The sequence below is a fragment of the Ischnura elegans genome, assembly GCF_921293095.1.
Source record: "Ischnura elegans chromosome 13 unlocalized genomic scaffold, ioIscEleg1.1 SUPER_13_unloc_3, whole genome shotgun sequence".
NCBI classification, from domain to species: Eukaryota; Metazoa; Arthropoda; class Insecta; order Odonata; family Coenagrionidae; genus Ischnura; species Ischnura elegans.
This window is the reverse complement of record NW_025791659.1, coordinates 9,183,006-9,204,080: the sequence shown is the minus strand read 5'-3', so window position 1 is coordinate 9,204,080 and position 21,075 is coordinate 9,183,006. Positions and strand designations below refer to the sequence as shown.

At 40.7% G+C, this 21,075-nt stretch overlaps 1 protein-coding gene across 1 annotated transcript in view; it reads left to right on the top strand.

The window, feature by feature from the left end:
- LOC124172991 (phosphatase and actin regulator 4-like) overlaps positions 1–21,075 on the top strand; it is a 105,604-nt gene that overhangs the window by 36,880 nt on the left and 47,649 nt on the right. The window contains exons 4-7 of the mRNA XM_046552524.1: positions 1,814–2,082; positions 3,784–3,922; positions 6,101–6,214; positions 10,795–11,190. Coding sequence (XP_046408480.1) covers positions 1,814–2,082; positions 3,784–3,922; positions 6,101–6,214; positions 10,795–11,190 — 918 coding nt within the window. The remainder of the gene's footprint in view (positions 1–1,813; positions 2,083–3,783; positions 3,923–6,100; positions 6,215–10,794; positions 11,191–21,075) is intronic.

The window sequence follows — 21,075 nt, the reverse complement described above, 5'->3', positions numbered from 1 at the left end:
GGTACCAATTGACAGTTTTTCCCATCTGCTTGCTGTAAAGTGAACGTAAAAAAATACTTATTGCTATTTTAAAAAATAGCTTATAAATGGAAAACATTGAATCGGCCGGAATTGGCCAAATTCTCTGGGTACCAGCCTATTTGATAATATTGAGTTATGATCTTCTGCGTATTCATTTATCTCTGCTGCCGTGCAATTATTTTTTTTAACAACGTAATTATAGTTAAAGAATATTGTACATTGCTTTTTTATGTATGCATTTTTACTTCAAATAGTCTTTTCATTTGAATTTTTAAAAATAACTGTATGTGAGCATAGGTGGATCTAGGGGGAAGGGGGGCACGTGCCCCCCCCCCCCCCCAGTTCCTTAAAAAATATGCAAGATTTTTAATACGGTCCCATTATCATTGCGTTTTTTTGTATTACGAGGTATCCTTGTGTCCCCCCAGGACAAAATTCTGGATACGACCTTGCTTTTGTCCCCCCACCCCCCAGAAAGAAATGCTGGATCCGCCCATGTATGTGAGCCATTTATGAATTCAATTTTACACTTGGTTATTATTATTATTATTATTATTCTAAGGGCGTTTTTTTTTTTTAAAGGTTTAAAAGTTTTTCATCACCACCTTGTTTTATTCATCAAAATATCATCATTTTTCTTTCATTCTCTTCCATTTTCATTCATTCATTTTTTCCGTTCAGTGTCTTTTCCATCGCCCTTCCACTCTCTGAGGTGAAGAGCCGCGCACAGGGGAGGTCCGCCGAAGGGGCTGGTTACCGCAACCTTGGACCCCATCCCTCCGCGCATGTGGCCCCCCCCCCTCCGATTGGCGATGCCCCAGCAAGACTCCGCCCTTATTATTATATTCTTTCTTCTATGGCTCCATCCTCATGTTCAGTATCATGTCTCCGGATTCCACCTTTTCTACTTCACAAAGGACACCGCCCTGAAACCACATGTCAACGAAAGATTTCATATCACCCTTGAGTTTGCGGTAAAGATATACCCTCCTGATTCTTCCTTCGACTCTTTTTTTGAAATACTCTGCATATTTTGGAGCCGTTCGTTCGCCTTTTTCCATTGCCGTAAACCGTTGATGGAGGGGAACGGAGTGGTGGAAGGGGCAGTACTTCTGATTGGCCACTTGCTATTTTCCACCCAGCCATCGTCAGTTCGGAAAAAGGGTATAATGACCTCAGCTGTCGGTCGCCTCCTCCAAAGACGATACCATGTGGTTGGATAATGAAGCGCTTTGGTAGCACGGACCGAATGGCCAGCTCTTCGACTCCCACCGATGGCTACATTTTGGCTGCACCGTCAGTGAATGGCTATAGAGTAACCAATCGTCGACAATTGACCAATGAGAGACTATTGTACCACCCTGACTGACTGACCACTGACAGATTGAAGAGTGAATCCATTGTTTTATGGAGACAGTTGTGATTTACAAGTGGAGTATCCTTCAGTGTCACATCTAGGTTTGGACCAAAGGGGGTGGGGGAATTCCACCCAGCTGAAGGGGGGATCAGGAATTTCGAATCTTCAAGGCTATAAACAGGCTAATTTCTGCTAATTCTTTGATAAAAAATACGCAAATATGCCACAAGTTTAAAACTAGCTTGTAATTCAATTCGTAGTGGTAGGTAAATTTACTGGAATATGTAACTGTATATTTTTCTGCAAAGTGGTAACAGCCCCAAAAAAATTCAATTTTATCTAGTGTGTGTTTTGACCCAATACAGGGGGCTATACCCCCTTTATTCCCCCCCCCCCAAACAATCGATCAACCTTTCTCTCCCCTTTTCTTTGCAGAGCTCCGGAGCAAGGGCAACAGCGATGGCTCGGAGGTGGGCAATGGCAACGTTGGGCTGTTGCCGTGCTCAGTGCAGTCGTCGATGCAGCCCCTGCCATCGCCCACGATGGCCGTCGGGCAGAAGGCGATGGAAGCGATGGAGGGCGGAGTAGGGGGAGGAGAAGGGCAGGCGACATCCATGGCAACGCAGCGAATGCCAACGGCCTCTTCTGCCAGTGCAACGGCGACAACCAACAGCCGGCTGTCGAGGAGGCTGCTTTGCTACCCCGTAAGTCAACGAAATTATGCGTTAACCCTTTTGAGACAGCAGAGTTAGCATCTTAGCATGACTGCTGTACTGAGCCCCAAAAGACTCTTCTGTCTTGTGGTAAGGAGCATTTTTGGAGGGCATTCGTAGAGCAGGGTCTTTGGAATTTGGATCCTGGATACACCCTTGACTTCATCAATAACTTCTTCATTGGTGGAATGTTACCATGCCCTTCAAGGCGGCGTCAACCATTAGCATTGAACAAAGATTACGCTGAAAAATAATGTTGTGTAGCTAAAAGATAAGGAAATAACGTGAGTATTTGAATAATGAGTAAAATAACCCTGGACAACTTCATGCTGGACTCTGTGAAACCTCTCCATGTTGGAAATAAAAGAATAAAGCTTTGTGAGGTTCAATTGTTTATTTAACCCTTCCGAGACAGGCTGCTTTGCTACCCTGTAAGTCGACGAAATTTCCAACCGGGTCAGGGTCAGGCCGTAGAGATCCGTCTTCATCCCAACAACATCAATAGAGATGGAGGACTGCGGCTAAATATCATTCGAAAATAAAAAAAATATATTTCGATCTATTATGCTTTAAAATTGGTGGTCGAGATGAATTCTGCGAATGTGATTCATTATCGCAATACTTTGATTTGCCGTGACCAGCGGCTAATGAAAGAACGGAAAACGCATGCATTGTTTAACGGCTGCGGATTATCCACGCATGATTTTCACTCTCGCTCAGTATTTTACCCTTTCGAGACGGCTGAGTTTTCGTCTTAGCATGACTGCTGTACTGAGCCCCAAAAGACTCTTCTCTCTTCCAAAAGACACTTCTTCTCAAAAACTACACTGTCAGGCACCAGGCCACTTAGTCGCGTCTCGCACAAGTTGCCCGGGTTGCAACTGTTGCGGGAGGTGTATCCGTGATAACGCAGCGAGGTCTCGCACTGCGAGGCTTGGAAAACAGGAACACGGAGCTCCCGTGAAAGCAGCTAGCACGCGATTGCTTCCGTTTTACGAAGGGGACTCTAGCAGAAATAATAAACCCGGTGTATCCTCGCATTAATGCAGTAATTCCGATGATTTTGCCTCCGATTTTTATTTTTTTATAAAGATTGCGGAAAACATTGAGCGAGAGTGTAAATCATGCAAGGATAATCCGCAACACGGATTAACCACATCCAGATAATCAGGAGACTTGTGTATACTCTTGTTATTACAAAGTTCAAGTTGGAACTAATCAGGATATTTCTCAACCCTTTCGAGACGGTGGAGTTCTCTCCTTAGCATGACTGCTTTACTGATCCTCAAGAGACTTTTCCGTCACCTCTGTACGGAGCATTTTTGGAGGATGAAAGCTTCTTGGGTTTCCAACCGGGTCAGGGTCTGCATGGTGTAGGCCGACGTTTCGTTGGGAGACTTTCCCAACATCCTCAGGGCTGATGATGCCGATGTCACGGTGTTTCGATATTTATACCCTCCTCCTTCACCTAGGTGGTCTCTGATTGGTCCGGGATTTTTCCTCCTTCCTCGTCCTATTTAATGCCAGGTTCCAAGCGCTACTTAGCTGCAGTCCTCAATCTCTATTGATGTTGTTGGGGTCGAGATCGAGAACTACGGCTCGAGGATCGAGATGCTATTAAAGACTTGATTTTCGATTGTTGTTGAAATCGATTTTTCCACCCCTAAATGTGATTGCTTTTTTTGACCGCAGGTGGAGCTGTGCACGAGCGGTTCGCCGCCGCCATCTCACGTGATGGGCGCCAACGGGTGTGCCATGGCGCAGAGGCCATCGTCCCTCCCAGCTCCTGTCAGGGCCACACATTCCAGTTCCTGTGCCGCTGCCAACACGGGTGAGTGTGTGAAATCAGCTTGTAATGGGTCGAGTTGGAGGAGTTCAGATGCAAAAATAACCTTAAATATATTTTTCTTCTAAATAGCCTTAAAGGAATATCATTTAATGTAGCAACAAGGAAAAGAAAACAATGCAACGCAATTTTATTACATATCCATAAGTAGGAATAGAAGGATCAACAACTTTGCTATTTCCACATCGTATTTTATGGACACCAACCATGGTTTCGTTACAGAGTAACATTATCAAGGTGAGCATTCAGGTAAATTGACAGTATATTGTGACGGTCGCGGCCGTCCCAACCCTGGCCTTCACCCCCTCGTTCACCATCCTCACCCGTTTCCTATCCTCCCCGCCCCCCCCTTTTTTACCCAAGTATGCAAGGTGGAGTGGATGTAAGTGAGTCGGTGTGAGTGAAGGTCAGCTACGACGAATGCCCAAGGTATCCCCCTATTTTCATTTTTGTGTGTATGCGTGTGCATCGGAACCCCCTCTTTTCCCTCGGAGATGTATATAAGCCGAATGCACTGCAAGAAAATAAGAGAATCCTTAATGGTGTTACTGACTGTGCGATATCCAGAAAGTGGTTGCACTAAGAGAAAAGTGAAATTACGAGGCATGAGATATAAGGCAGCGAGCGGTGTACGACGGGAAACCAAGTCGGACGATCAACTCCGGAATCCAAAGGTGGCCGCCATGGAGGTTCCAGGGGCAGCCAGGCCGTGCAAATTGCCGTCTCCGAGAAAATAGGAGACCGCACAAAGATGGATGAGCTTGCGTCCAGCGCGAACCACGGCACCAAAGAATGGAGTCATCCGGTGGTCATCCAGGTCACGTAAAGTTATATTGCCCTGACCCCAGTGATACCACCCCTGTGTCCGAGTACTTTTCCCCGTATGCAGCAATACGCCACTGTTAAGGCACCTTGTGAGATTCATCGACGCCTCAGTGATTTTTTCTCATTATTCTCAAACTTAGTCAGCAACGGAACTTAAATGTGCAATTGGGACAGACTTTATTACTTCCCAGATATTAAAAGTGTAACGAAGTCTAATAATTGAAAGAAGTCCGCTTAACGGCATACATTTTGGCTTTTGTTAGATATTTTTTTTTTTTAATTGTTTCATGGTAATTTCAAATGCCCATTGCATAAATCATTTATTATTTCATCCATTCATCACTAACCCAATCATTTTCACTCATCTGGTTAAATATTTCATGTAAGATGTTTCTTATTTTTGAATATATTTGTGCGAATGCTGAGTGAAAAGGTCCTTGCATTTCTTTGGGCATGCCTACGAAACCTATTTATCTACCTTTACCTACCGCCGAGTCGTCACGCGCCTTACTACAGTTTGGATCTCTTCACCACGAAACAAGCTACGAATGGGAATCCCCCGCATTTATTGTAATGCTAAATTAAATCTTTCGATAAATCGTCCTGACTGGCAACTTAAGGAGGTTTATCATTTATGGGTGGTTTTCGCGGTTTTTCATCCGGGCAACCGACGTTGAACCATTACAATATATAGCAGAGAAACTACCCTAGAGCAAGGGTTGGGGTTGGAGCTGGGAAAGGGGAGGAGGGGGGAGTATATACTTTCCCCCTTACTCATCCACCCACCCCACCCACAGTGACGCCCAACCCAGCTCCAACCCCAACCCTTACCTCCCCCTAACCAACGGCTCGCGGAATTTTTCTACCCAACCGTCTGCTAAATATACTGTCAATGTACCTGAATTTTCACCTTGATAATGTTACTCTGTAACGAAACCATGGTCGGTGCCAATAAATTACTATGTGGAAATAGCAAAGTTGTTGATCCTTCTATTCCTGCGATAATGGATTTCCACCAAGTTACGCCCGCTACGATTAATTGTATCCTTAAGTGATTTTTTTTTTATTATTGAGGTTAAACTGGTCAATAATGACAATAAATTTTAACGTTTACTGAAATAAAATATATCAATGCAATTAGGTATAGCAAATTAATTAATGTACTATCTAAGAGCCATTGTATCGGCCTGCCTTCATTTTTGCCAGAGGGGATAATTATGATAAGGAGTTGACCATTGATATTCTCTACAAGGGGTCATTTCTGCATAAATCTTGCCATTGTATGTTTCGTTTCCATGGTCGCTGACTTTTGTGTCCTTGTTTGTTTTTGTTGCGCAGGGGGTGACGCATCGCAGCTGTCCGCTCCCACAGTTCCCTCGCCAACGTCTCCACAGCCTCCGCCTGCTATGTCTTCCATATCCACATCTTCCAGCGTAACCCTCACCACCGGAGGTAAGAAATTACAGTAAAACCTCTTTACATCATAACAAATGGGACCAATAATTGGGCAATTTTATATATGGAGGTTCATTATAGAGAAGTTTTTAGTGATAGTCACCATTTTTACATATCCTTTGGGAATGAAAGGCACTACTGTCTTTTAAACCATTATACTGTATTTCTCCGAATATAGTCCCCCTCTGAATATAGTCCCCCCCTAATTTTGAGGCTCCAGTTTCGGGAAAAGTTAAAAAAATGCTTTTGAATATAGTCCTCCCTTTTACCATAGGCATTTTTGGGAAAAAAAGGGGGGACTATATTCAGACATATACGGTATTACAGGCGTATACGGTGTTTGTGTGTTTAAACAAACATGCATGCATTAGTGAACATGCATTTATTATTTAATAATTACAGAAACCGAGTGCTATTGCATGATTTTTACCATGATTCAAGAGAAAATTATGTGATCTCTCTTAATTCTCACTAATTAATTACAGTCACTTAGAATGATTAGGATAGTTGGCTATCTTGTTTTCTAATTTACTGTTAGGTATGCTCTCATATGGAAAATGGCCATAACTAATGGCTAACGTGAAAATTACAGCATATTAACCCTTAGGTGCACGCTCCTGCAAGTATAGCGCCAGCGCACGCTTGCTCTTGAAAATTTTCACTTTTCATTTGATCATGAAAAATAGATATAGTCATTTAAAAATCCAAAAGTGTGAAATGTGTACTCTAGGAGTAATAATCTTTCGATTAAGGCATTAAAAAATAAAAGGAAATCACCCTATTCACAAATAACTCTGTGGCTATGTAAGTACAGTGAGTCCTCGTTCTACGTCACCCCGTTTAACGTCATTTCGCGATAACGTCACGAAAATTTTGAGACCGTCATTCGTTTATTGCACCTTTGCTTCGCGATAACGTCAGGTCTGGTCAGGTCTTTTAAATTTCGCGCGAGAAAAAATGCGAAGCGGCGGGCGTTGCAGGTTGTTCGTTTTGTGGGCGGTAATACAGTCAGTCTAAACGAAGTGTAAAACGGTGTGTTTATTGTCAATTTCGATTATGTTTATAGCAAATATTCTGCAAAATGAATTCTTAGGTAGGTGCGCAAATGTTAAGTGCGTAAATGTCAAGTAAAGTTTTAGCAAATTTTACTTGACATAACGGTTTTCTGGAACCTGAAAAGTGATTTCTAGGAATTTTTCCGGGTAGAACTCGGAGTATTTGTCGTCACTTTTTCGCCGTGTTCTCAATAATCTTGGTTCCTGTAACTGCGACGATGTTTCAGCGATGATGATGCCCAGGCGATGATGCCCAGGTGACCACCATAGCGAAGCCGAAAAAACAAACGCGGGAAGATACAAAAATGGAGAAGGATGTACGTCGCTGCTGGTATTGCCGACAATGAAGACAGGGACTCGTGTTTATAACATAGTTTGGCATTCCCATCGTAAGAAATGGCCCAAATATGATACGCTAAAATTTTTTCGCGTAGGAATTGTGAGGTCTAGGAGCTGATATTCATTTTTTACATTGTTTCTTATGGGATATTGTGCTTCGATTAATGTCATTTCGTTTATCGTCACATTTTTCAGGAACGGTAAGTGACGTTAAACGAGGACTCACTGTATATTAATTCATTTGAATCCATCCCCTGGGATCTAAGTTGACCCGAAACACTGCTGAATTTTAAAAAATTTAAACACATTAGTAGTGTTGGTTTAAATAAGATATTTGATAGAGTATTTGTTGGCTGAATTTAACCAAATTTTGATCTGTTGTTATAAGAGCTAGCTGCTCTTACATTTGGTTGAAGTACAAATGTTTCTATGGCGATTTACAATGGAAAACATTTTTTCTGAATATCTACAAGATGGCAGGTATTATTAGGTACACTATCTGGCCAAAAACTTAAAATAAACTTGTAAAATAGCGGCAGGATCAACTGATAGATATATAATAATATTGTAATAATAATAATATAATATAATATAACTTTATTCTATTTACATTCAAATATATTACATTAGAAAACACTTAAATGATTACGGAATATAAAGGTACCCCTTATTGAATAGTTATGGGGCTACCATCTTACACTTTTTGTACAGGTCTGGTGCTAACATCAGGGTTCCCACTCAACCGTGAAAACCTTAAAACCGCGAATAAGCCGTGAATTTTGTCTACCGTGAAAAAACCTGGAAATAGCCGTGAATTTCGTCATAAAACCTTAAAAATCTCTCAAACTATATTGTAGAGCTACGATTGACAAGTCAAAAGAAATCAATCAATGTGGTGATCATGTTTCATTATTAATACTCTATCTAACGAGGAAAACTTTCCGACCTTAGCCAGTTTTAATAGGAGATTATTAAGACATGTTTCCCTGAGCTCTGTGCCTCATGCGTGCATTGGTAATCTCAGACGACGTAAAACTCCTATCTACTCGAATAGAAACTAGGTCCCTGTGACGTCACGTGGAGTGGCATCGCATGGGCGCCAATCTGGCCTTTTTCAAATGAGGATAAAATTTGACCCTTGCCATTCGTGTAAACCGGTATTTGTTAAACCAAATAATTTGTGTATTATGAATACACTAATGGTGGGAAACGAATCGCAATCAATGCCTTTCGTTTTCTTTGATGTAGGAAACTACCCTCTTTAAAAAACCTGGAAATAGCCGTGAAATTCGTAGTAAAACCTTAAAAACCTATCAAACTTGATTTTAGATCTACAATTGACGGATCAAAATAATAATAGGTCAGTCGCTCGCAGATACTGTCCACACATTTATCTGCACACGTATATTCGAAGTGCAAATATTGGTCCGTGTGTCATGACGACACACAGACCTTAAGGCTGTGATTGGACGACCTTTAACCAAAGTGATCATTAACCCTGGCGAGAAATCAGACACCTCTTCACTTCCCTGTCACCCTCCTTTTTCCCACTCACAACCTTTAGCCGGCCCTAAATTTTGCTAACGATAGGCGACGTCATAAGAGCACTTTCATTGCTGCATTTGCATTCGTGGTGTTTATCACTTTTGCTATATTATGCGGCCAGCGATTTTTATGTGATCAATACTTCTTTATAATATGGCCTATCAACAGACCGTGAATTTGACGCAAGTTAGACCAGGATAACCTGAAAAAAATTACCTGATGAAACATTACGGTTCATTTTTAAAACTTCGTCAGGGCTTGTAATGAGTGATAATGGATTTATAATTATATATAAACAAAATAAAGAGCTATGACAATGTTTTTACAATAATTTATAGTATAATCGAAATAAGAAACAAATTCATTCATAAATTAGCAAAAAAAATAAACGAGAATTATGACACGTCTTTCCTGCAGTGTTTATTATATTTTATGGTTGCTAAGCTAATTCAATTCATAAATCGACGGTTATCCGTGTTAATCCAACACCTGAGTCATTAGCGTGACCCTAATGTCGAGTTTTGAATCGCATGCTTAGCCAGAAATTTTGAAGAAGAAATTCACAACCCTTTATTTTGTTTACATATCAAAATTTTACATGCATTTTCATTTCAAGCCCTGATGATGATTCATAAATAAACCGCGGCGTTGTCAAAAATTGCATATCAATTGTTCCTAGACTTTGGGCCATATTCCAGAACGTCACTCACTCCGAGTGTTCACTCGTACTCATTCGAGTGATCACTCATTCTCAGAATGAGTGTGATTGTTGATCGGTATTCCAAGAACACACTCACACTCCACTCATTTGAGGGTCAGTATCGATACAAGTAACTGGGGATTGCTAGTTATGATTAAAATGTAACCTGAATTTTAGAATTTAGTTAGAGTGGGAACCCTGTAACATACAAGAGAAGTAAATTTATTTCTTTGCATTCAGTTATTTGTTATCTTACCGATTGCGTTCACTTGTGGTATTTCAGAAATTTACACTATGCATTTTGTGTACCGATACACTTGTGGTGTTTGTGGCCAGCTTCAGGCCGCATACCAGTACGCTTGCGTGGATGCGAATGGGTTAATTGCATATTTTGTTTTGTCTTTTTTATTATTATTATTATACATTGCTGCAAGTAGGCTATTGCCTGGTGGCAGCATTAGATGTATGTACATGATTAACAACAGAATAGATATCCATGGTAAAAATAATACACTAATTCTAATCTCATACAACTAAGAATTTAACGTTGTCCCAATAAAACAATTTAAAACAATCCATTAAATACATTAATTCTAATATAATACAACTAAAAAACGAGTCGATGGGCGCTTGAATTCATCAAGCGGGATTTGGAGTGGGGTGGGAACATATTTGTGTCATGTGTATTCAAGTATTGGGTCCATAAGTTGCTTAAAAAGCGAAAAAAAAAAGCACTTAAATGTCGTTGAAATGGGTGGAATGAACATTGAACCAACTTCACACTCTCCCTTTTAAATCACTATGTAATTAATAAATAAGTGATTCACACTTCTTCCTAAAAATTTTGGCATTTGCAGGCACATGTTGTACAAGTATGTTCGGCATATGTTGTACAAATAATGAAATCTGTACTCATTTGAGATTTTCCCTTTGCGCAGCGCACGGCGGCGGTCCGAGTGCCCACCAGGTGTTGCTCCACGCGCAGCTGCAGCAGCAACTGCACATGCATCTGGCGCACAGCACGCAGCAGCAGCAGCAACAGCAGCACCATCACCACCACCACCAGCACCACCACCACCACCCCCTGCCGGCGCTCTCGGACCTCCCCGAGCCGCCCATCCCGCTGTGCGAGATTGGCCCCATCCCACCGCCCCCCATGTTCTCGTCCCCATCGCCTCCCCCGCCGTCCTCGTCATCGTGCGGCCAGATGCCGCCTCACTCCTCGGCGCTAACGTCCACCATCGCGAGGATGAACATCGGCACAGACTCGCAAGGCATCGGAGTCACGTCGAACGTCCCGCCCCTCGATCTCTCCGATTACGTCTACCCAGGGGGTGAGTAAAACACAATGATTACTATATAAAATGATGTTTCCTGGAGTTTAGGTCAATAAATTAAAAGTTAGCAGCCAACGTTTCGTTTTATTTTAAAAACATCTTCAGGGCTATGTTAGAAAAAAAAATGTGAAACAATATAAAATGCAGAGAATAAGGCAATATACAATATATATACATAAAAAAGGAGCAATCGGGTTTTTTTTTTATAAACAATATAATTTATAGAAATATATATATATAAACATATATATATGAACAGAATGGATTATACAAAAAATTTTGACATACCTCTTAACTTTGAATACATTTATTGATATTTGGTTTCTACGGTATTGCCACAACCTAGGTTACCATTAATTTTGACCTAAATTTAAACATCATTTTATATATTAAAATAAGGTCAAGAAAAAGGAGAAAAAATAATAATAATAACAATGATTACTTTGTTGATTAATTTTTTTTTGTAAGTTGCCGAGGTCCTCTCGTGATACACCCATGTCTCGTATAGCGCAATGGATGCGTTCCTTGGGGTCTTTGCGCTGTACGAATTTGCGTTATACGAGAGCATTTTAACAGTGGGAAGATAGGGATGTGTTCCTGGTAGCGTAGGTGTTGGGTATCTAATACCCTCTAAACCATATATATTCCCATAAATAGCATTAAAATACCACATTTATATAAATTTTATAGTTAAAAGTATATTTAAAGATAATGGGCACGCATTCAAAGACTTTTACTCATGTTAAAAAAAATTCGTACATATTTTTGAAATTCCCACCTGTCGTGCGGGTAGGCTAACATCTGCTATCTCAGGGGTTCGTAATGCATTGCCGGCAGTTGACGATTTTTCAAACCAGTCTAAAAACAACTATTGTGTCACCCAGGCCCTTTTGTCGCCCATCGAAATGACAGGCAAATGCTACTTTGAATGCCATTTCATAGCTAGCGGAGCTTATGAATGATAAATCATTTTAAATTAAAGTCATCGGAGTCACGTCGAACGTCCCGCCGCACGATCTCTCCGATTACGTCTACCCAGGGGGTGAGTAATTTTCACTATATTTCATTAAGGTATTTTACCGATTAAGGTAGGTATCCATGGAGTGCTTAAGAAGTATACCGGGAGCCTCCCATCCTTAATGGACTTCTTCCCTCTTCAATTCACAATGAGGCCTACTCCCTTTCATTCTATCTTATCATCATCTTTGCATTCTATTATGTATATCCTTCCTCTACCTCATTTACCCAACATTCTTCCCTAATCTAACACTGTTTTCAACATCCCCTCCCCGCTCAGTACTCCCTTCATCCATACCTTCTGTCTCCTCCATATCTCATCTAAAAACTGCCTCTCCTCACCCACCATGTCCAGCACTCCTTCGTTCCTCCTAACATTCTACCCTCTATAGCACTGTTTTCAACATCCCCTCTCTGCTGAGTACTCGCTCCATATAATCTGTGCTGAGCTGTAACCATATAAGCTGTGCATCTTGGGGCTGTGAGTGAATAAGGGTACATTAAATTGAAGGCACGAAAGATTTCTTGCTATCTAAAATCCTGTTCTTTTCCTCCCTCTCCCTCGTTTATCTATCATTCTACCCTAATCTAACACTGTTTTCAGCATCCCCTCTCCGCTCAGTACTCGCTCCATATGTCCCTTACGTCTCCTCCGCATCTCATATTAGAAGCTGCCTCTCCTCACCCACCATGTCCAGCACTTCGTTGTTCCTCTTAACATTCTACCCTCTATAATACTGCATTCATCATCCCCTCCCCGCTCAGTACTCGCTCCATATAATCTTCTGTCTCCTCCGTATCTCATCTATAAGCTGCCTCTCCTCACCCACCATGTCCAGCACTTATTTGTACATCTCTGTCTACTCCACAAGTACTCACTCCATCCATATCTTCTGTCTCCTACCTATCTCATCTATAAGCTGCCTCTCCTCACCCACCATGTCCAGCACTTCTTCGTTCCTCCCAACATTCTACCCTCTATAACACTGTTTTCAACATCCCCTCGCTGCTAATTGCAAGTACTAGCTCTATCCATACTTTCTTTCTCCTCCGCATCTCATCTATAAGCTGCCTCTCTTCACCCACCATGTCCAGCACTTGTTTGTACATCTCTGCCTACTCCACAAGTACTTGCTCCATCCATATCTTGTCTCTTCCGTATCTCGTCTAACAGCTGCCTCTTCCCACCCACCATGTCCAGCACTTAGTCGTTCCTCCCAACATTCTACCCTCTATATCACTGTTTTCAACATCCCCTCCCCGCTAAGTACTCCTCCCATCCATACCTTCTGTCTCCTTCGTATCTCATCTGTAAGCTTCCTCTCCTCACCCACCATGTCCAGCACTTCGTCGTTCCTCCCAACTTTCTACACTCTATAACACCGTTTTCAATATCTCCTCCACGCTAAGTACTTCTAAGTAATTCTATTCTCTTTCTTCCCCTCCCTCGTTTCCCTAACATTCTACCCTCTAACACCGTTTTCAACGTCCCCTCCCCGCTAAGCACTAACTCCATCCATACCTTCTGTCTCCTCCGCATCTCATGTAGAAACTGCCTCGCCTCACCTGCCATGTCCAGCACTTCGTCGTTACTCCTCTTCTACTAATTAAGGTAGGTTTCTATTGAGTGCTTAAGAAGAATTCCGGGAGCCTCCCCTTCCATCGTGCACTTCCCTCTTCAATGCACAATAAGACCTATTCCCTTTCATTCTATCTAAATATCCTATTCTTTTTCCCTCCTCTCCCTCGTTTACCTAACATTCTTCCCTTTAACTCTGTTTTCAACATCCCCTCCCCACACAGTACTCGCTCCATCCATACCTTCTGCCTCCTCCGTAGCCATTTCAGAAATTAATGCAGCTCTAACCTGCGCAATTCCATGCCCCGTGTAAAACGGCCTTAAAATGAATATTTTAAAACTATGAATTGGACTCTAGGGAGCAGTTGGAAATTTAAAAAATTATTGAAAGTCAGGACATCACTCTTGTAAATGAATATCCATCCTTTTCTCTTATTCTGGCGTCGGTTACAAACTTCATCTCTTTATACGTTAGGTAACAATAATAAGAAAAATATATCATTATTAATGCCTGAAGATGATGATAACTCATCGAAACCCAGATGCATTATGTAAAAAAGCAGTGGTATAAGTAATAGTGTAATATCCAAGAAAACTTACATGTCATAATACGAAACAAGTACGCTACAAGCGTGATGCGCCCGCTCCCAGAGGGCTTCCCCCGCTCTTTTCAATGCAGGTCCACAGAGGGAAAGGCGCGTTTCTGATTTTAAAATGTAGACAAAAAAAGGCAGGGTCTTAAGTACAAATTTATTTGGTATGTTCATGTACAAATTGAGGTCAGAGGACCTCTTTAAACATTGGAAGTAATTACACTATCCTCTGTTAAACGCACATGATGACTCATACTTACGTATCAACAGGAGACTTGAATGTGGAATCAGCCGCATTTTGATAAAAGTTATTTAAAGAATGCGAGATATTGTTGCAAATGAACAAATGTATCAGTTTGTGCGCCATTAACCTCGGGAATATTTACCGGTTTTTGTTTTTTATTTTGTTTTTTTTTCTTTTTCTTGTTATTTAAAAACCAATTTCAGGAAACAGTAGCAATATTTAGGAAGTAAGATATGCCGTCGCATGTTCTCTGATAAATTCTGTGCATTTAGTACCTCATTTGTAGAGTTTGGTTGCGTACAAGTTGCGAAAAAGGGATCTATGCAGTAGAAATAATATAGAAGATTGTTCAAATTCGAGATAAATATGCGATTTTTACTGAAAAGTAAGGATCAGCCCTTTCGTGCCGGCGACTACATTTGGAAAAGTTTCTCATGCTATGAGTAGCATGGGTTTTCTAAATTCAACCCACAAACACTCAACGATTGGCCTCGCTTGATCGTCTTCACGAATTGGAAATTGAATTCTTTTAAATCCAAAAGGCATATCAGTGGGGATCATAGGAATCCTCTGGATGAGAACTTCCTCATTTATGAATTTTTTTTATTATAGTTGCGTGAATGACATTTACCATCAGTTTTTCTTATCAACAAACACAATCCGTTGCAGAATTTTGGTCAGTTAATCAGGGAGTTATAAGTAAGGGAAGTCTGTTATTTTTAATGTTAAAATTAACCCTATGCGGCCGGTGATTGCTATGTGATCAATATTTCTTCCTAAAATGGCTTATGAACAGACCGTGAATTTGACCCAATTTAGACCGTGAAAACCTGGAAGAAACCGTGAATTTTAGAATTTAGTATGAGTGGTAACCCTGACTGGGAAAATCTCTCTTCATTCAGCATTGCGATGTTATAGCATTGAGTGAGTGAAAGAACTATTTTTCTGCACTCACTTGTTTCCAGGGCACTTTTCACCATTCTTTTGTTTCCCCTCGTGTGGAGGGAAGGGGGAGGGGGGAGAGAGAGAGGTATTCACGGCTCCTCCTCCCCCCTCTCATTCCTTCCTCCAGTGGGATGCTGCATCATCACCCATGGACCAACCTCTCCCTCTTGGAGTGTGAGTTGAGTGCGCTATTTATAGCCACCCTCCCCTTCACATCTCCCCACTCCCCCTCCCCTGTGTGGGCCTTGGCACACATTCTGTGGAGCAGACGTCCGTTCAACGTCCCTCCCACACCTCCTCCTCCTCCTTCCATTCGGGGAATCCCCCTCCCGTTTTCAAACATCTTCTTCTTCGTCTTCTCCCACTCCCCCCCCCCTCTCGCAGCGTTGGGAGGACAGTGGAAACGTCTGTTCTCCTTCCAAATAGACTCCCCCATTCGGGTCGTCTCATTCCTTCGGAATTCAAAATCCCCCTCCGTCCTCCCTCTTCTGGGAAACAGTTGACTCGTGCCTTCTGTTGAACATGCGTTCCTTCCGCGATTGTGTAGCATCCTACGTGCGTGACATTCAGCTCAGCAGGAGGATCTGGTTTGGTTCTTAACGTTGCATAAGGTTGGTCCTTAATTACGTCATTTTTGTAGCTAACTCAACATCATCATTAGTCAACAATCCTAGGATTGTAGGTTCGAAGGTTTTTTGCAGTGTTGATTAGATGATCTCTCCATTCTTTTTGGGTTTTCACTGCGTCCGTTGTGTTTTAGTGACAACAGTTGCGCTGACATTGCCGTCAGTGTCTTCAGGTCGAAGGTGAGGAAACTCGGAATTTTTTTTCCTCACCTTCAACCTGAAGACGCTGACTGCAATGTCAGCGAAACTGTTTTCCCCAAAACACAATGGATGTGGTGAATACCCTAATAGAATGCAGAGATCAATCCTAGGATTGTTAGGAACTTGCAGGTCCCCATTCGTCTCACCTACCCAATAGCCTTTTCATAGTGGCATATATCTTCTCTTTTACATACTTTATAACTCTTTCTCCTGTGTAACTCATTCACGACCGTCCCTTGCCCTTCTTCCCTTCCACCTGTCCTTCTACGATTGTCTTCATCAGGCCATCGTGCCTCATAATGTGTACAACTAAGTGGTCCCGTCTTCTGCTTAGGGTATTTTATTACTTTAGTGCATTTATGTTAGTAATTTGTAAAAAAAGCAGAAATGTTTTCTAAGGAGGCTATAGGCTTAATTAATTACATTATTCATGTCAAACTTCTCAAAGAAGGCTTATAAATTTGCATTATATTTGGATATTATGTTAATTTCAATGTGCGTATTGGTAAGGAATGTTTAGGGTAAATGTTATTGCTGTTTAATATACCGGGACATATTTTTCATTTTATAATTTAGGTTTTTATGAGCACTCTGGAGTTCTCTTAACCGTGTAAAGTCCAATGTTTCCTCTTGGGAAAAGAGCAATAAAAATTCATGAAAATTATATTTTTTATCTGCGATTTCTTTTATAGCTTTTGTTATGCATATATAAAGCATCATCATCATAAGTTAACAATCCGAAGATTGGTTTTACGAAGCTCTCTATTCCTCTCTCCTATCCGCTAACCTTTTCATATTCGATGTATTTATTCTCTTTTTACATCCTTTGTAACCCTTTGTCCTACACTGGTATTTTCAGCTGTGTCTTCTTTTTCTGTGTCTTCAGAAGATTCTTCTTTTTGTGGAAAGCCCTCTTCGCCTGCGCTATTCTACTGATTAGTCGGACACGTTGGGAAAGAAAGATTTATCATATTTCTTCTCTTTTACATCCTTCATAACCCTTTGTCCTTGTAACTCATTCAGGGCTGTCCCTTGCCCTTCTTCCCTTCCACCTGTCCATGTACATTTGTCTTCATCAGGCCATCATTTCTCATAATGTGGCCAAATAAGTTCTACTCTCTTCTGCTTAAGTTTTTTAGAATACTTCTCTTTTCTCCTGCTCCTCTTAGCTCTTCCTCATTACTCAACACGGTCGATCCATTTCATCTTCATCATTGTTCTATGTACACCACATTTCGAATGCTTCCAGTCTTTGACTTCTCTGCTGCTGCCAACGCCCAAGCCTCGCTTCCATAGATAAACATACTCCATATGTATGAATGCTTTTCTTCTGCATGCATATGCATCATGAATGCATTTGCAAGTTTTCTATGCATCTGATGAATGCTTTTCTTACTTCGATGCTTGTATTCTCAGCTGTAAGAAGATTCTTCTCTTTGTAGAAAGGCCCTCTTCGCCTGCATTATTCTGCTGACTTTTTCTCTCTTGCTTCGTCCATCGTTGGTAATTGGGCTTCCCAAATAAGAAAACTCTTTCAACTCTTCAAGTTTATGCTTTCCGAGGTTAATGTTTGTCTTAGTTTACCTGCAAACTAATATCTTAGTCTTCTTTTTGTTGATTTTCAAAAGTTAAAAGAAAACATACAGTATAGGTAACGGCTAAAAAATAACACTCTTTTCATCATTCAACCATTCTTAGATTGGTTTGATGCAGCTCTCCATTCCTCTCTCATATCCACTTAACTTTTCATAATGGCGTACAGTGAGTCCTCGTTTAACGTCACTTACCGTTCCTGAAAAATGTGACGATAAACGAAATGATGTTAATCGAAACATAATATCCCATAAGAAACAATGTAAAAAGTGAATATCGGCTCCTAGACCTCACAATTCCTACGCGAAAAAATTTTAGCGTATCATATCTGGGGCATTTCTTACGATGGGAATGCCAAACTATGGCATAAACACGAGTCCCTGTCTTCATTGACGGCAATACCAGCAGCGACGTACATCCTTCTCCATTTTTGTATCTTCCCACGTTTGTTTTTTCGGCTTCGCTATGGTGGTCACCTGGGCATCATCATCGCTGAAACATCGTTGCAGTTACAGGAACCAAGATTATTGAGAACACGGCGAAAAAGTGACGACAAATACTCCGAGTTCTACACGGAAAAATTCCTAGAATTCACTTTTCAGGTTCCAGAAAACCGTTATGTCAAGTAAAATTTGCTAAAACTTTACTTGACATTTACGCACTTAACATTTGCGCACCTACCTAAGAATTCATTTTGCAGAAAATTTGCTATAAACGTAATCGAAATTGACAATAAACACACCGTTTTACACTTCGTTTAGACTGACACTAATACCGCCCACAAAACGAACAACCTGCAACGCCCGCCGCTTCGCATTTTTTCTTGCGCGAAATTTAAAAGACCTGACCAGACCTGACGTTATCGCAAAGCAAAGGTGCGATAAACGAATGACGGTCTCAAAATTTTCGTGACGTTATCGCGAAATGACGTTAAATGGGGTGACGTAGAACGAGGACTCACTGTACTTCTTCTCTTTTACATCCTTATTAACCTGTCGTATGTAACTCATTCCTGGCCGTCCCTTCCCCTCTTCCCTTCAACTTGTCCTTCTATGATCGTCTTCATCAGGCCATCATGTCTCATAACGTGGCCAACTGAATTGTCCCTTCTTCTGCCTAGGTTATTTTATTATTTTAGTGTATTTGTGTTAGTAATTTGTAAATAAAAAACAGAAATGATTTCTCAGTAGGCTATAAGCTTACTTAATTTTATTATATACGTCGAACTTCGCTAAGAAGGCTTATAAACTTATATTATATTATGATTTTACGTTAATTTTAATGTGTGTAATGTTGCGGAATGTTAAGGGTAAATGGGATTGCTGTTAAATATAGCGGGGCGTATTTTTCATTATTTCATTTAGTTTTAATGAATGCTCTGGAGCTCTTTAAAAACCGTGTAAAGTCCAGTGCTTCCATTTGGGAATATATTCATAAAAATTCATGAAAATAGGGTAGTTTCCTTCATCAAAGAAAACGAAATGCATTGATTGCGATTCGTTACCCACCATTAGTGTATTCATAAGGTACAAATTATTTAGTTGTAGAAATCCCAGTTTAGACGAATGGCAACGGTCAATTTTAACTGCATTTGAAAAAGGCCAGATTGGCACCCATGCGATGCCACTCCACGTGACGTCACAGGAACCTAGTTTCTATACGAGTAGATAGGAGTTTTATATCGTCTGAGATTACCAATGCATTCATGAAGCACAGAGCTCAGGGAAACATGTCTTAATAATCACCTATTAAAACTGCCAATGGTCGGAAAGTTTCCTGCGTTTGATAAGGTATTAATAATCCTTATTAAAGACAAGCGCTACCAGCTAGCAGGGTACTTTGCTCCCTGCTAGCAGCCAGTGCCCTGGTTCCCACTCAATTTTGAAAACCTTAAAACTGTGAATAGGGTATTTTCTTTCATCAAAGAATACGAAATGCATTGATTGTGATTCCTTACCCACCATTAGTGTATTCATAATATACAAATTATTTGGTTTTAGAAATCCCAGTTTATACGTCTTCTTCTTAAGGTTTTTAGGAGGCTTCTCACTTCTCCCACTCCTCTTAGCGATTCCTTGTTACTTACTTGGTCAACCTATATTATCTTCATCATTCTTCGGTAGCACCACATTTCAAATGCTTCCTCTAATAGGTAATTATGCATCTTTTATTTCAATATTCCTCTGCATTTCCACAAGGATGTTTCACCTCCCATTATTTTTTAGTTTCCCATAAAGGCCAATTTACACGGTACACGGAATTACACAGTCTGACGTACGTGCGAAGGCGCTATCAAAATTGCGTCGTATAAAGCGGTGAGTTGCTGGAACACATGCGAGAATGCGTGGATGCAAGACGGCAAAATAGCCCCTGTTCTAATTTCGTTCATGCTTTCGCGCAATTCCGTGCCATTTTAGAAATAAATGCAGCTCTAACCTGCGCAATTCCATGCCCCGTGTAAAACGGCCTTAAGACACGGTCTCAGGCGTTACTTTGTGGAATTGCTTTGTGCTTTGTCGTGCTTTTTAAAATAAAGTGTGGAATAAAACTAAGTTATTTTACTTTATTCTGTAATTTTAGTTTCCTGTTCGAACTGAAGTGTTTTGATTTCATTTCTTAAGTTTTAGAAACTATTATTGATTTTCATTTCTGTAATTGGGAAAATCTACTCAAAATATAGAGCTGTTTCGTGCATTCTCTTTAATATGCCTAACTTTTGTGGTTTTGTTGTGAGTCACATATCCGGCATTCAATTAAAAGGAGGATCTGGTTTGGTTCATAACTTTGCATTAGGTGGGTCAGTAATTACGTCATTTTCATCGCTAATTATGCATCTTTTTCCTCAATTTCAATATTCCTCAGCATTTTCGGCAACTCTTATCAAAGATAACTCAAAGATAATGACTTTTTTTCCATTCTTTTGTCAATAATTCGGACAAATAGTACGTCATATTGAATAGATACACTTACAGTAAACACCTGATGCACACAATGAAAAATTGTATGAACAAGAGCCACATTCACTAGACTACATGTTTGGTCTTAGATTTACTGACCATTATTTCAAATATATCCTCATGAAGG